This window comes from Vulpes vulpes, unplaced genomic scaffold, assembly GCF_048418805.1.
Source record: "Vulpes vulpes isolate BD-2025 unplaced genomic scaffold, VulVul3 u000000698, whole genome shotgun sequence".
Taxonomy (NCBI): Eukaryota; Metazoa; Chordata; class Mammalia; order Carnivora; family Canidae; genus Vulpes; species Vulpes vulpes.
Window position 1 is genome coordinate 93,838 of NW_027325792.1, and position 17,182 is coordinate 111,019.

General features: G+C 45.3%; 1 protein-coding gene across 1 annotated transcript in view; it reads right to left on the bottom strand.

Moving 5' to 3' along the window:
• Window positions 1-2,569: 2,569 nt before the first annotated feature.
• Window positions 2,570-17,182, bottom strand: part of LOC140597370 (uncharacterized) — a 32,564-nt gene continuing 17,951 nt past the window's right edge. Inside the window, exons 6-8 of the mRNA XM_072745626.1 lie at window positions 16,923-17,051; window positions 11,805-11,933; window positions 2,570-5,994 (exon numbers count right to left, since the gene is read on the bottom strand). Coding sequence (XP_072601727.1) covers window positions 5,945-5,994; window positions 11,805-11,933; window positions 16,923-17,051 — 308 coding nt within the window. The 3' untranslated portion in view covers window positions 2,570-5,944. The remainder of the gene's footprint in view (window positions 5,995-11,804; window positions 11,934-16,922; window positions 17,052-17,182) is intronic.

Below are 17,182 nucleotides of genomic sequence, written 5' to 3' on the forward strand. Positions count from 1 at the left end.
GAAGTGCACTCTAGGGATGGGCATCCCTGAAATGGTCCCTCTCAGCACCTCCTCCCGGATCCAGCAGAAGTGAGGTGGGAGGGGTGCCGGGAGCACAGTTCCCTCCTCTCCTCCTTGCACAATCCTCAGTCCTGGGACAAGAATAAAATCTGCACTTGCCTCTGTGTGAGAAGGGATCGAGTGCAGCCAGCCAAGGCCATCGAGGCCTTCACTGGGTGCAGGGAATCTAGAGGAATCTGTGAAAGCTGCTGGGCTGGCGGCACACGCTTGCGCTCAAGGTCCTGCAGAACTAGTCTCCTGGTCTGACCAGGCCCAGGACACAGGCCCTAGGCAGGGAGGCCAGGATTTCTGCTCCTGTCTGATCTCACTGCTATAGCCACACAGTGCTGGGCCTGCTCCCCACGTCAAGGGTTGGCCCAGTCTAGGACATTCCCTCATGCCTGCCTGGAGCCCATGGCCCAGTCCTTCCAGGGATCAGGGCAGATGCTGGCTCGAGCTGGTATTGAGGAGGCCTCACCTGCTGTACAAACCCCATCAGCCCACTTTTAAACTAAGGGAAACTGGGCAACATCGTTTACCTCTAGCATCACATTCATCTCCTCTATGGGCTACGACATGTATGGGCTGTTCCAGAGATTCAGTGTGTCCCAGATTTAGGAGTCTCATGGTTTGTCTCCCTCTCTAATTTTTCCCACTCAATCCCCTCCTTTCCCTCATTATCTTGTTCCTATTTCTTATATTCCAGGAGGAGAGCACTTGATGGCATGAGCACTGGGTGTTAAACTATATGTTGGCAAACTGAATTTACCTAAACATAAATAAAAATTTTTTAAAAAGAATAAAGGTTAAGTTTGTCTCAAGTACCTAAGATCACCCCACGCACAAAGCAGTCACATTATAAGCCCAGTGGGATATCACTCTCAGGGCCACATGCAACCCCAACCCGTAGGCCCCCAGGCCCATTGCACCTACTCCAGCATTGCCTGGATTGGCTCTTTGATCAACTGATTAAGGAGGGGAGCCCCAGGCTCTGAGACTGTGGTCTCCTTGTTGCCCTCAAAAGCCATACAGAATTTGGAAGGACAGAAAAACAGGAGACCTCATTTACCCAGGAAAACACCCCTTTTGAGGTTCTTATGTTCCTGAGGTTCCAAGCATCTCCCTGTGTCATTTCACTCCATTTGGTAGAAGGTTCTTGCTCATCATTTAATGTCCAAGTTACCTACTGAGGGGAACTGGGTGGCTCATTCAGGGAAGCATCTGACTCTTGATTTCAGCTCAGCACATTCTCTCAGGAGCCTGAGATCCGGCCCCTCTTGGGATTCCTCACTGGTCATGAAACCTTCCTAGGATTCTCTGCCTCCCTCTCCCCCAGCCCATTCATATCCAAATTGGCCTTCCCTCAATCAAAAACTATATTAAAAATAATAAACATGAACTGCAATAAAATTTTTTTAATGAAAATAAATAAATATTGGCTCAATGACTGATTCTTCCAGTTGTTTACCACCTGCTTGTCTGCCGACTTTGTCTTGTTTTCACTTTCATTCACCTTTTGCCTTCATTCTTTAAAGCTATCTTTCCTGAACATAACGTCCTAGGCTCAGAGGTGTTTTCCTTCTATACTTGTGTCACCATTGCAGTGTCTTCTGACCTGTTTTCTGAGAAGTCACGGGCCTTGGAATTTGTATTCTGTTAGGTTGAATGTGTCCTTTTCCTCTGCTTTCAAGGTTTTTCTTCCTCTTTGCCAGCAGATTGGTTACAATGTGTCCGGAGGAGGGTTTTCAGAGCTTTGTAGATCTGAGTCACAGATTTGTGAAATTTTTAGCCATTTTGTCCCCATACCTTCTACACCAGCTGCTTTCCTACAGAAACTCCATGCTGTGGAACTTAGCACTTTTGATGTATCCTAGGCATGCATGTTTAAGTTCCTATCAATTTTTGTTCAGTCTTTTCGCACTCCTCTCATGATAGTACGATTTCTCTTGTTCTGTTTTTTTTTTTCTCTTGTTCTGTTTACACATCCACTGTCTGCTTTGTTTCTTCATCGGATTGCTGAGCCTATCCAGTGAATTTTCATCCTGGATAGTGCGTGTCAAGTTTTAAAATTTCCACTTGGTCTTCTGAGAGCAAGATGTCCACAGCTCTTTCTATGGTTATGAGTTTCCCAGTGTCTACAATCAAAAACCTTAGGTGAAAAATGTTTATGGATCTCTGTGGATACAAAACTGGACCAAACTACTTCACGCTTGAGGAAAAATCAAAATACAACCAGCAAAGGAGTCGATTGAAAGCAACCAGGAAATTCATTCCTTTAGTTGATTCAAGAAAACTTATTCCAGGGGCACAGGTTTGGTTCATTCAGGTATGTGACTGCCTCCTGGTTTCATCTGAGTTCATGACCTCAGGTCATCAGATTATCCTAGGTTGGACTCCATGCTTAGGATGGAGCCTGCTTAGTATTCTCTCTCCCTTTTCCTCTACTGCTCTCCCCCTTACACTTTCTCTTTTGCTCTCTTTAAAAAAAAAAAAAAAGAATCATTCTTTTACTGTGCTCAGGACACCACACTAAAGACAAAAATACAAACCTATATTATTTACATTTTATATGTGAAATTCATAATTTAAATGGTCAGTCAGTAGTTTATGTCAAAATAGTAAAACTGCTTTTACCACTCAAATTTGGTCAAATTAAAAGGTAGGGGTTGTGAAGCAAACATTTGGACACTAGTCTGTGTACAGTATTAACAACATAAAATCACTGATTATGTTTTAATAAGGAGACCTTATTATTGAGATTAGGATTAGACTGGTGTCATAAAGCAGCATATAATATAAAAATTTCCGTATCGCCCTATCCCTTGGCACATATTTTCCACAATCATACATGCCTGCATTAGTGTGGAATTTTTATCACAAAGAACAAACCAGTGTAGAGATATTATTATCATTGAAGTTGACCACATATATTAAGGACTGCTCTGTGTTATGCATCTGACTGTTTTGACAAATACATAATATTATGTATCCAAGGACCCTGGGATCATGATATGAGCCCAAAGTAGATGCCCAACTAAAGGAATGAGCCTGGTGCCCACATTACTACTGTTTTTTTTTTAATTGAAATCAAGATGGTACACAAGGTTACATTAGTCTCAGGTGTACCACATATGGATTCGATACTTGTATAGGGTAATACTGTGCTCACAAGTGTAGATACCATGTGTCCCCATAGAGCACTATTACAATTCCACTGATCATATTCCCTATGCTGTACGTTTGATCTCCGTGATCTTTTTTAATGCATAACGGGAAGCCTGTCCCTCCTACTCTGCTTCACAGCTATGGCTATTGGTAAATGGTATACTTTGAGTATTTAAACCTCTCCCGGATGGAATATTTTCACCAAACTGATTACTGGTACACCTGGGTGGCTCAGTGGTTGAGCGTCTGCCTTTGGCTCAGGTTATGGTCCCGTGGGCCTGGGATCGAGTTCTGCATCGGGTTCCCCACATGGAGCCTGATTCACCCTCTGCCTATGTCTCTGCCTCGGTATCTCTCATGAATACATAAACCTTTAAAAAAAAAAAACCTGTGAGTGAATAAATACAATAGAGCACTAGACTAAATAGAACAAAAGAGAATAACTGTCTAGCATTGAATCAAACCTACCAAGAAAAGGGGTAAAATCAGGTTGAAAAACTTACAAAAGAGAGGACAGCATATGTGGACCTACAGAGACAGAAATGATTTTGCCAGATGTCCAGAAGGTGGGAGTTTTTAGTTGGGTTTCACAACAAGCTGCATGAGTGATGGGAAGTCATCATTGGAATCGATGTGCAGATCAGTTCTATTTGTGCACTGATTATGTCAGGCTACTTGAAGTTGCCATTGACTTTTTGGGGAAGATTTTATTTATTTCAGAGAGAGAGAGAGAGTGCGAGCATAAGCAAGGGAGAAAGGCAGAGGGAAAGGGAGAAGCACATTCTGGGCTGAACAAGGCCCCAAGGAGGGGATGGATTGCAGGACACTGGGGCCTTGGCCTGAGCTGAAGGTTTTCCTCATCCACCAAGGAGGATGGACCCCAGACCCTCATATGATACTTATTAATCACTCTCTACAATAGTCTTGCCCTGTACCCATATAAACAGTGATCGCTCAGTAATTCCTGAGCACCACATCCAATGAATGCATTGACAGTTATTTTGTGTCCTCCTAAATCTTGCCAAGTGTGTGGTGCAGGAGTTTTTCCACAAAAAAGTCAGTGAATGAGTTTCCAACTTCTATGGAATGCTCACCCATTTTCCTGAATTAGAAATGGTCCTTTTTTCCTCTTTTTGGAGCGAATTCAGATATGACAAGGAACAGTGTATTTTTTAGGAGTAAGGACCATTTTTGTGGGTTTTGGAGGGGATGTTTTAAACAGTGTAGTAAGGGACCTTTCTCTCACATGCAGTTTTTCCTCAAGAATTTCGTGTGGCTCCTTCAGTAAACGAGAGATCCATCCCCCAGGAATAGCTCCTGCTTTTTCATGGGTGCAACCTGTGCTTCCTTTGGAGGCCTATCGTTTTACTACTGTTGCTCATGTGGTGTTGAATACTCACTAGGAGAACCAATGACAAAGGACACACATGACCTGACCCTCATGGTTTACTCTTTTGTGTAAGTGCAGACGTCTCAGAAACCAGCGAAAGTGGTATGTATTCTTGAACCACTCTCTTGCAGAAAAAAAAAAATCTAAATAGTACGGCAGATGCAGCAACCTGCTGTTCTCTTCTGGACAGCCACCCGATTCCATGTTCCTGAGGCTTGGGGGTGTGAGACAGGCAGCTTTCCCAGTGAGAAAACATGCCTACATTTCTACAATACTAGGAGCTGGTGTGTTCACCGTTTGGTATGGTTGTAAGTGCATGACTCTTAGGGTGGAGTGACTTGTTTAAACCTATGAGTGTGACAGAGTTGTGTGTGCATGTGTGTGACACAGAGAGAGAATTGTGAGTGAGAGAGAGAGAGAGAGAGAGAGAATGAGAGACAGCTATGGACACAGAAATACAGAGAAAGGGGGAAGGAGAGAGAAAGAATAAGAGAGTTTTCCCAGGACATTGTCCCACTGACACTGCACCATGGCTTCTCTCATCATTCTCCAAAATAAAGAAAATCCTAACACACCATATTTTCCAGCCCTAACCCCGTGAGTGGCCCGACAGTGGTAGCTCAGCCCATGCTTAGTTACCAAATGCCATCATGTTCACTAGCCTTCGTTCATACTGATCAACAGTCCCCATTAGCCTTTTATTTTCTTCACGAAATTATTTATGTATTTGAGAGAGAGAGAGAGCAGAAGAGGCAAGAGGGGCAGAGGGAGAGAAAGAAACACACCCTTTGCTGAGCAGGGAGCCCCACATCAGGCTCCATTTCAGGTCCCAGACACCCTGACCTGAACCAAAGGCAGACTTAGCTGACTGAGCAACTCAGGCACCACTACCTGAATTATTCTTGAGCAGCATGACCCATGTGCTGATGGGTACTCTGTGTCCTTCTAGAAGCACTTTATGGTCCCTTCATCATGAGACTATTCCAGAACATCAGAGGAGAAGTGCAAGTTAATGCTGTCAAGGTGAGCTCAGTATCTTTGAGGAACGAATGTTGCTTTCTCGGTTGCTTTCCACACAAATTCTGATGAACATCAGACAGCGTCCATTTGAGATGAAATACATAATCTTCCTGGTGGCAAGGGTGCTGAGTGCTTGCCTCTTGGCATGCATTAGCTTATCTGAGAGGATGTTTACCACTGGCGACACCAAAGCTGCTTATAAAGACAGTGATGGGGTACTTTCCCTCATCAATGGTGTCTCCTGCTTGGCTGGGGAATGTTGTAGTCACCATCCTGAATGGACTGGAGAGACACATCCTTCAGGACAAACAACTTCCTTCAGGTATCCTTTCACTTCCTTTGGGCACCATGGTCTCTAACATGATGTTCCATCTGGTTTCCTAAAGTCATTCAGAGAAGTAAAGATCAGTTTTTACTAGGTAATAACATCTATCGAATAAAAACAATAGAAGATTTATTTTTGTTAAAGTTGAGCTATAGATTAATGTCCAAATATTAGCTTTACTCTAAGAATCATTAACCATAATCACATTTGAGTTGTAGGGTGCCAGTGGTATCAGTCACTTAATTGTACGCCCTGGGGTCAGGACCTAATCCCATGGTCGGGGTTCAGCTACATGTTGGGGTCCCTCCACATGGGGAGCCTACTCCTCCTCCTAACCCTCAGCCCGCTCACGTTTTCTCCCTCTATCCCTTTCTCTTTCTCTCCCTCAATTTAATAAATTGATTGGTTAATTATCTAATTAAATCTTGAAAAATTAACTTAACTTGATTGGAAAAAACATTTTTACTATTCTGGCCACCAAGTGATGCCTCACCTTCTAAATTAAAATATTCACACAGAACAGTAGGAATATGGCTTAGAACTTTTGACCTATGAATGGGACACAAGCAAACTAGAATAATGATTTTTTAAACTTTTTTTTACGCATAGGATATCCTGAAAATGCACTACCATAAAGAAAGACAGGACCATAATAGAGTCATGCAAAATGAAATAAATACAAAGGAAACTAATTAAATAATCAGGTAATTACAAGTTCCAGACAGACAGGGAAATGACTTTCCATTTCATTCATGAGTTGAAAACGATGCTGCTGGAATAGTAACTCCTCTCCTGCTGTCAGTGGAGCTAAACCCAAAATTGCAGAACTCACTCATAAACATACATGGAAATGGAAACGGAGCCCTTACAGGGACCACAACACACTGGTACATCATGTGCAAAGTGCTTTTTTTTTTTTTAAAGATTTATTTATTTATGATAGACCTACAGAGAGAGAGAGAGAGAGAGAGAGAGAGAGGCAGAGACACAGGAGGAGGGAGAAGCAAGCTCCATGCCTGGAGCCCAACGTGGGACTCCATCCTGATACTCCAGGATCACGCCCTGGGCCAAACGCAGGCGCCAAACAGCTGAGCCACCCAGGGACCCGCAGAAAGGGCTTTAAAACAAAAAGAAGACAACAGGGGGAAGAAGGCCAGAGAGTAGAGTCCTCAACTCACCTGATCCGCCAAGGATCCCTTCTAACAAGGTAGAAGGTGAAAGTGGATACAAAGAAAGAAAGAAGGGGGGGGGGGGCAGGGCTTCTAACAAGGCAAGACAGGAAGGGGGAAAGGGAAAGGAAGGAAGAAGCCTGGGGGCAGGTGGGGGGGGTGGGGAGCTGCAGGCCAGAGGAGATGGCTCCAGCCTGGCGGGAAAGCCTGGGCGCCCCTAGAGCCCAGCCCCGGAGAGGAGGGGTGTCGGGCTGAACCCCAGGAGGGGCGGCGGAGGCCCCAGGTTCCTGGGGTCACTAGCAGACGAGGCACGCCCGGGGCAGAGCGCCCCAGGCCCGCGGGCCCAGCTCGGGACAGCGCTGGAGCCGCAGGCGGCGGGGCCTCAGGGAGAAGCAGGGGGGCAGGCGGGGGCTCCGGGCGGGCGGGGCGCTGCACCTGCTGCCTTCGGGCGCCCGCCGCGGCCCCGGGAGCGCGGTGCAGGCAGCACAGGCCCCAGAGCCCAGGGCCCGGGGGACACGGCCGAGGTCCTGCCTCCCCCCGGGGCGGGTGGAGGCTTCACAACTGCAGAATTAAGATCTCATCAGGCTGAAGTTAAAAATCAATTAAATGAGGTGCAATCCAAATTGGGGGTCCTAATGGCAAGGCATAAGGTGCTGGAAGAAAGAATGAGCAACACAGAAGACTCCTTGATGGCAAGGAAGGAAGCTGAGGAAAACAGAGAAAAACAATGAAAGGACCACGAGGAAAGGTTAAGGGAAATACATGACAGCTTCAGAAGGAAGAATTACGTATCACTGGGGTTCCAGAGAGCACCCAGAAGGACAGAGGGCCAGAAAGCATATTTAAACAAATCCAAGCTGAGAGCTTCCCTAATTCAGGAGGGGAATAGGCACTCAGACCCAGGAGATAGAGTGGTCCTCCCCCCAAATCAATAAAAACCGTTCAACACCTCAACACTTAATAGTGAAACTTGCAAATTCTATAGAAAAAGAGAAAATCTGTAAAGTAGATAGAGGCAGCAGATTCTTAACGAATATGGGGAGAATTGTTACATTAATAGCAGACCTCTCCTCAGAGACCTGGGAGGCCAGAAAGGGCTGGCGGGATTGATTCAGGGTCCTAGATGAGAAGAACATGCAGGCAAGAAAACTCTATCCAGCAAGGCTCTCATTCAGAATAGAAGGAGAGATAAAGAGCTTCCAAGATAGGCAGAAACTGCAAGAATATGTGACCACCAAACCAGCTCTGCAAGAAATATTAAGGAGTATCATAGGAAAATTAACATGCTTCCAGAAAATTTGTTCAGGTTTAAGTGAGCAGTTGAGATAGAAATGATTTATATATGCTGTGATTTAGTCTATGGGTTTATTTGAAAATTAGTCACCATGCAGTCTGTTTTTATAGTGTATGCATAATGATTGTACTATATAGGAAGGATGACGTGGTGTTACATTATCCCTAATAGGAACAACGCTTTTAACTGTTAAAGAGTAATCTTGCTTTCCTCAGGAGGGGGGAAAAACACCCCAACTCTATACAGCTTCAGACATTCTGTACAATCCCTTAGAGGATGGGGCTTCTGCACACACTTTTGGTCAAAGAAGAGACTAAGGGCACATCTTTTGAAAACATTCTAATGAAATGACTCATAAACCCATTCCACCTATAACTGTAATTTAACTCAAATACTAATAACCAGAGCTTGGCTCAGCAGGGATTCCCTAGAGCCAGGTATAAAGCCTTGTGAAGGAAGCCGAGATATGCCACCCCAAAATATATATTTATATATGTTTTTGGGAAGAGGAATCCAGAAACAAATCTTAGTGTTAATGTCTTCCCATAAATTTACCTTTCCAGTTTGCCGCCCTTGATAGCCTAAAACTGCTTTTCTTTAGGCTATCATTTTTTCTACAAATGTATTATTGTTCTTTGCTGAAGATGCTATAAAGCTCACAGTTTTAAGCTGCTGCTTTGAGTTCCTCTTTGTTTTTTATTTCTTCGGTGTGATGTGCACTGCAAACCTTTATAAATTTTTTCTTTTGATGATATCCTCTTGGTAATGAGTCCCCCCCGAAAACCCAAGATGGGAAGATATGGAGTTTAGCCTCCCGCCACATCAGAACTCGTTCTAGTTGTATTCTCATGGAAGAACGCAGGCAAAAATGAACTCTGCTTAGTTGGCAATTAGCCTGGGGCAGGCCATCCAAAGGTTGCAGTTGCCTACATGAGATTGTGAACTTACTGCATCAGCTACACTGGTGGACTTTCTCCTAACACTGAACACTGGAATCCTCAAATTTAAACTCCAAAATATCAAAGGTCATTCTTTCGTGCAGAAAAGGATTCTGCACATCAACAACCAGGCATGTGACACTAACAATAAGACTGAAGAAAAAGAAATTACAGTCAATCCGATTTATAATTGTACCCAAAAGCATAACATACCTAGGAATAAACCTAACCAAAGACGTAAAGGATCTGGAGCCTAAAAACTAGATAACAAAAAAAAAAAAAAACAAAAAAAAACTAGAGAACACATTGAAAGAAACTCAAGAAGGCACAAAGAGGCAGAAAAATATTCAGTGATCATGGGTTGGAAGAATTAATATTGTGAAAAGGTCGGTGCTACACAGGGCCATATACACATTTAATGCAATCCCTATGAAAATACCACAGACTTTCTTCAGAGAGTGGGAACAAACCATCTTTAGATTTCTCTGGAAATGGAAAAGACCCCAATTAGCCAGGGAACGATTAAAAACGAAGACCACAGCTGGGGGCAACACAAGGCCCGATTTCAGGTTGTACTACAAACCCAAGGCCGAAAAGACAGTGTGGTAGTGGCACAAAAACAGACCCATGAATCAATGGAACCGAATAGCGAATCCAGAAGTGGACCCTCAACTTTATGGTCAACTAATATTCGAGAAACCAGGAAAGACTATCCCGGGAAAAAAGAGAGTCTCCTCAAAAAATGGAGCTGGGAACATTGGACATCCACATGCAGAAGAAGGAACCTAGACCATTCTCTGACACCACACACAGGGAAAAACTCAAAAAGGATGAACGATCTAAATGTGAGACAAGAATCCATCCAAATCCGAGAGGTGAACAGAGGCAACACTGTTTTTCAACTTGGCCACAGCAACATCCCGCAAGATACGTCCGCCAAGGCAAGAGAAACAAAAGCAACGAGGAATTATTGGGACTTCAGCCAGATCGAAAGCTCCTGCGCAGCAAAAGAAACAGTCCACAAAAGTAAAAGACAACCTGCAGAACGGGAGAAGATACTTGCAAACGACCGCTCAGTCAAAGGGCTGGTGTCCAAGGTCTATAAAGAACATACTCAACTCAAGAGCAGAGAAACAAACAATCCGATCGTGAAACGGGCAAAAGACCCAAACAGAAATCTCACAGGGGAAGACAGAGACATGGCCAACAAGCACATGAGAACATGGCCCGCAAGCTGACCATCAGGGAACTACAGATCCACATCCCCATGAAATACCACCTCACACCGGCAGGAATGGGGAAAAGTCACAAGACAGGAAACAACAAATGTTGGAGAGGACGCGGACAAAGGGGAACCCTCTTGCACTGTAGGTGGGAATGTGAACTGGTGCAGCCACTCCGGAAAACTGTGTGGAGGTTCCCCAAAGAGTTAAGAACAGATCTTCCCTCCGGCCCAGCAATTGCACTGCTGGGATATACCCCAAAGCTGCAGATGCGGTGAAACGCGGGGACACCTGCACCCCGATGTTTATGGCAGCAATGTCCACAATAGCCAAACTGTGGAAGGAGCCTCGGGGTCCATCGAGAGATGAATGGATAAAGAAGATGTGGTCCACGGCTACAACGGAATATTACTCAGCCGTGAGAAACGACAAATACCCACCATTTGCTCTGACGTGGACGCACCTAGAGGGACTTATGCTGAGTGAAATGAGTCCATCGGAAAAGGACAAACTTGATATGGTCTCATTCATTTGGGGAATATAAAAACTAGTGAAAGGCACTAAAGGGAATGGGGAAGATGAAGGAAAATATCAGTGAGGGTGACAAAACAGGACACACACCGAACTCTGGGAACTGAACAAGGGGTAGTGGAAGGGGAGGTGGGCGGGCGGTTGGGGCGACCGGGTGATGGACACTGATGGGGGCACTTGGCGGGATGAGCACTGGGTGTTATGCTATATGCTGGCAAATAGAACTACAATAAAAAAATGTAAAAACAGAAAACATTTTGGTAATACTTAACACGGACTAGTATGTCCAAATGTTAGCTTCAAAACCCCTCCTATGAAATCGGACAAAATTAGAGTTCTCAATGCGATTTCACAATTTTGGCCACAAACTAATGACTGACCTTTCAAGTTAAGATGTGGACACATGAAACATAAAGAATACGGCTTAGGAGGTCTGTCTCTACGATGGCACCCCGAGCAAAACTGAATAATGATTCTGTTTTGCGTGTGTGGAGAGAGCAAAAGAGCAAGTGTAAGGAGGAGAGGGGCAGAGGGAAAGGAAGAGAGAATACGAAGCAGGCTCCATGCTGAATATGGGTGAATCTGATGACCTTGAGGTCATGACCAGAGCTGAAACCCCGGAGGCAGAGACTTAGCTGACAGAAACACCCAGGTGCCCCTAGGACAAGATTTCTTGAGGCTATTATTTAATGAATCAATTTTCATGTTACCCTCCGGCCTGTCGTCTGTTGGCTGAACTCTTCTGATACGGAGGATGGAAAACATTTTTGGCCATGCTCCAGGGCAGGTGTACCAAGGGTTTCTTCGAGATTCAGGTTCGGTTGTTATCACTCCAGCTCCTGGGAAATAAATGGACATAGAAAGAGCTGTTGACTGACAGGTTGTTGTTAGAAGAGCCTCGAAAATTAAGGAGTCAATCCCATTTACAACTGCACCCAAAAACATAAGCTACCCGGGAATAAACCTAACCAAAGAGGTAAAGGATCTGTACCCTAAACACCACAGAACGTTCCTGAAAGAAATCGAGGAAGGCATCAAGAGAAGGAAAAAGGTTCCATGCTCATGGAGAGGAAGAATTAATATTGTGAAAATGTCCATGCTACCCAGGGCAATTTATATATTTCACGCAATCCCTATCAAAATACTGGGGACTTTCTTCAGAGAGTTAGAACAAACCATCTTAAGATTCTAGTGTGGGGGATCCCTGGGTGGCGCAGCGGTTTAGTGGCTGCCTTTGGCCCAGGGCGCGATCCTGGAGATCTGGGATCGAATCCCACGTCGGGCTCCCGGTGCATGGAGCCTGCTTGTCCCTCTGCCTATGTCTCTGCCCCATTCTCTCTCTCTGTGTGACTATCATTAGTAAATAAAAATAAAAAAAAATAAGATGCTAGTGTGGATACTGAAAAGACCCCAAAGAGCCAGGGGACTATTCAAAACGAAGGCCACAGCTGGGGGCATCACAAGGCCCGATTTCAGGTTGTACTACAAAGCCGTGGCTATCAAGACAGTGTGGTAGTGGCACAAAAACAGACCCTTAGCTCAATGGAACCGAATAGCGAATCCAGAAGTCGACCCTCAACTTTATGGTCAACTCTATTCGAGAAAGCAGGAAAGACTATCCCTGGAAAAAGACAGTCTCTTCAATAAAGGGTGCTGGGAACACTGGACATCCACATGCAGAAGACGGAAGCTAGACCATTCTCTGACACCACACACAGGGAAAAACTCAAAAAGGATGAAAGATCTAAATGTGAGACAAGAATCCATCCAAATCCGAAAGGCGAACAGAGGCAACACCGTTTTTCAACTTGGCCACAGCAACATCTCGCAAAATACGTCTGCCAAGGCAAGAGAAACAAAAGCAACGAGGAATTATTGGGACTTCAGCCAGATCGAAAGCTCCTGCGCAGGAAAAGAAACAGTCCACAAAAGTTAAAGAAAACCTACAGAACGGGAGAAGATATTTGCAAACGACCGCTCAGACAAAGGGCTAGTGTCCAAGATCTCTAAAGAACATACTCAACTCAAGAGCAAAGAAACAAACAATCTGATCATGAAACGGGCAGAAGACCCGAACAGAAATCCCACAGGGGAAGACAGAGACACGGCCAACAAGCACATGAGAACATGGCCCGCATCACTGGCCATCAGGAAACTACAGATCCAAACCCCCATGAGATACCACTTCACACCGGCGGGAATGGGGAAAAGTCACGAGACAGGAAACAAGAAATGTTGGAGAGGACGCGGACAAAGGGGAACCCTCTTGCACTGTAGGTGGGAATGTGAACAGGTGCAGCCACTCCGGAAAACTGTGTGGAGGTTCCTCAAAGAGTTAAGAACAGATCTTCCCTCCAGCCCAGCAATGGCACTGCTGGGGATTCACCCCAAAGCTGAAGATGCGGTGAAATGCGGGGACACCTGCACCCCGAAGTTTATGGCAGCAATGTCCACAATAGCCAAACTGTGGAAGGAGCCTCGGGGTCCATCGAGAGATGAATGGATAAAGTTGATGTGGTCCACGGCTACAACGGAATATTACTCAGCCATGAGAAACGACGAATACCCACCATTAGCTCCGACGTGGATGCACCTGGAGGGACTTATGCTGATTGAAATAAGTCCATCGGAAAAGGACAAACTTGATATGGTCTCATTCATTTGGGGAATATAAAAACTAGTGAAATGCAATAAAGGGAATGGGGAAAATGAAGGAAAATATCAGTGAGGGTGACAAAACAGGAGACACACCGAACTCTGGGAAGTGAACAAGGGGTAGTGGAAGGAGAGGTGGGCGGGCGGTTGGGGCGACTGGGTGATGGGCACTGATGGGCGCACTTGGCGGGATGAGCACTGGGTGTTATGCTATATGCTGGCAATTTGAGCTCCAATAAAAAAATGTAAAAACAGAAAACATTTTGCTAATACTTAACACGGACTAGTATGTCCAAATGTTACCTCACAACCCCTCCCATGAAATCTGACCAAATTAGAGTTCTCAATGCGATTTCACAATTTTGGCCACAAACTAATGACTGACCTTTCAAGTTAAGATGTGGACACATGAAACATAAAGAATACGGCTTAGGAGGTCTGTCTCTACGATGGCACCCCGAGCAAAACTGAATAATGATTCTGTTTTGCGTGTGTGGAGAGAGCAAAAGAGCAAGTGTAAGGAGGAGAGGGGCAGAGGGAAAGGAAGAGAGAATACGAAGCAGGCTCCATGCTGAATATGGGTGAATCTGATAACCTTGAGGTCATGACCGGAGCTGAAACCCAGGAGGCAGAGACTTAGCTGACAGAAACACCCAGGTGCCCCTAGGACAAGATTTCTTGAGGCTATTATTTAATGAATCAATTTTCATGTTACCCTCCGGCCTGTCGTCTGTTGGCTGAACTCTTCTGTTTCTGCGGATTGCAAAGAGCTTTCGCCGTGCTCCTGGGCAGATGTACCCAGGTTGTCTGCTATATTCAGGTTCGGTTGTTATCACTCCAGCTCCTGGTAAATAAATGGACATAGAAAGAGCTGTTGACTGACAGGTTGTTGTTAGAAGAGCCTCGAAAATTAAGGAGTCAATCCCATTTACAACTGCACCCAAAAGCATAAGCTACCCGGGAATAAACCTAACCAAAGAGGTAAAGGATCTGTACCCTAAACACCACAGAACGTTCCTGAAAGAAATCGAGGAAGGCATCAAGAGAAGGAAAAAGGTTCCATGCTCATGGAGAGGAAGAATTAATATTGTGAAAATGTCCATGCTACCCAGGGCAATTTACACATTTCACGCAATCCCTAACAAAATACCGGGGACTTTCTTCAGAGAGTTGGAACAAACCATCTTAAGATTCTAGTGTGGAACCGGAAAAGACCCCAAAGAGCCAGGGGACTATTCAAAACGAAGGCCACAGCTGGGGGCATCACGAGGCCCGATTCCAGGTTGTACTACAAAGCCGTGGCCATCGAGACAGTGTGGTAGTAGCACAAACACAGACCCATAGATCAATGGAACCGAGTAGCGCATCCAGAAGTGGACCCTCAACTTTATGGTCAACTAATATTCGCGAAAGCTGGAAAGACTATCCCTGGATAAAGACAGTGTCTTCCATAAAGGGTGCTGGGAACACTGGACATCCACATGCAGAAGAAGGAAGCTAGACCATTCTCTGACACGACACACAGGGAAAAACTCAAAAAGCATGAACGATCTAAATGTGAGACAAGAATCCATCCAAATCCGAGAGGCGAACAGAGGCAACACCGTTTTTCAACTTGGCCACAGCAACATCTCGCAAGATACGTCCGCCAAGGCAAGAGAAACAAAAGCAACAAGGAATTATTGGGACTTCAGCCAGATCGAAAGCTCCTGCGCAGCAAACAACAGTCCACAAAAGTAAAAGACAACCTACAGAACGGGAGAAGATATTTGCAGACGACCGCTCAGTCAAAGGGCTAGTGTCCAAGATCTATAAAGAACATACTCAACTCAAGAGCAGAGAAACAAACAATCCGATCGTGAAACGGAAAAAGATCCAAACAGAAATCTCACAGGGGAAGACAGAGACACGGCCAACAAGCACATGAGAACATGCCCCACATCGCTGGCCATCAGGAAACTACAGATCCAAACCCCCAGGAGATACCACCTCACACCTGCGGGAATGGGGAAAAGTCACGAGACAGGAAACAACAAATGTTGGAGAGGACGCGGACAAGGGGGAACCCTCTTGCACTGTAGGTGGGAATGTGAACAGGTGCAGCCACTCCGGAAAACTGTGTGGAGGTTCCTCAAAGAGTTAAGAACAGATCTTTCCTCCGGGCCAGCAATGGCACTGCTGGGGTTATACCCCAAAGCTAAAGATGCGGTGAAATGCGGGGACACCTGCACCCCGATGTTTATGGCAGCAATGTCCACAATAGCCAAACTGTGGAAGGAGTCTCGGAGTCCTTCGAGAGATGAATGGATAAAGAAGATGTGGTCCACGGCTACAACGGAATATAACTCAGCCGTGAGAAACGACAAATACCCACCATTAGCTCCGACGTGGATGCACCTGGAGGGACTTATGCTGAGTGAAATGAGTCCATCGGAAAAGGACAAACTTGATATGGTCTCATTCATTTGGGGAATATAAAAACTAGTGAAGGCAATAAAGGGAAAGGGGAAAATGAAGGAAAATATCAGTGAGGGTGACAAAACAGGAGACACACCGAACTCTGGGAACTGAACAAGGGGTAGTGGAAGGGGAGGTGGGCGGGCGGTTGGGGCGACTGGGTGATGGCCCCTGATGGGGGCACTTGGCGGGATGAGCACTGGGTGTTATGCTATATGCTGGCAATTTGAGCTCCAATAAAAAAATGTAAAAACAGAAAACATTTTGCTAATACTTAACACGGACTAGTATGTCCAAATGTTACCTCACAACCCCTCCCATGAAATCGGACCAAATTAGAGTTCTCAATGCGATTTCACAATTTTGGCCACAAACTAATGACTGACCTTTCAAGTTAAGATGTGGACACATGAAACATAAAGAATACGGCTTAGGAGGTCTGTCTCTACGATGGCACCCCGAGCAAAACTGAATAATGATTCTGTTTTGCGTGTGTGGAGAGAGCAAAAGAGCAAGTGTAAGGAGGAGAGGGGCAGAGGGAAAGGAAGAGAGAATACGAAGCAGGCTCCATGCTGAATATGGGTGAATCTGATGACCTTGAGGTCATGACCAGAGCTGAAACCCCGGAGGCAGAGACTTAGCTGACAGAAACACCCAGGTGCCCCTAGGACAAGATTTCTTGAGGCTATTATTTAATGAATCAATTTTCATGTTACCCTCCGGCCTGTCGTCTGTTGGCTGAACTCTTCTGATACGGAGGATGGAAAACATTTTTGGCCATGCTCCAGGGCAGGTGTACCAAGGGTTTCTTCGAGATTCAGGTTCGGTTGTTATCACTCCAGCTCCTGGGAAATAAATGGACATAGAAAGAGCTGTTGACTGACAGGTTGTTGTTAGAAGAGCCTCGAAAATTAAGGAGTCAATCCCATTTACAACTGCACCCAAAAACATAAGCTACCCGGGAATAAACCTAACC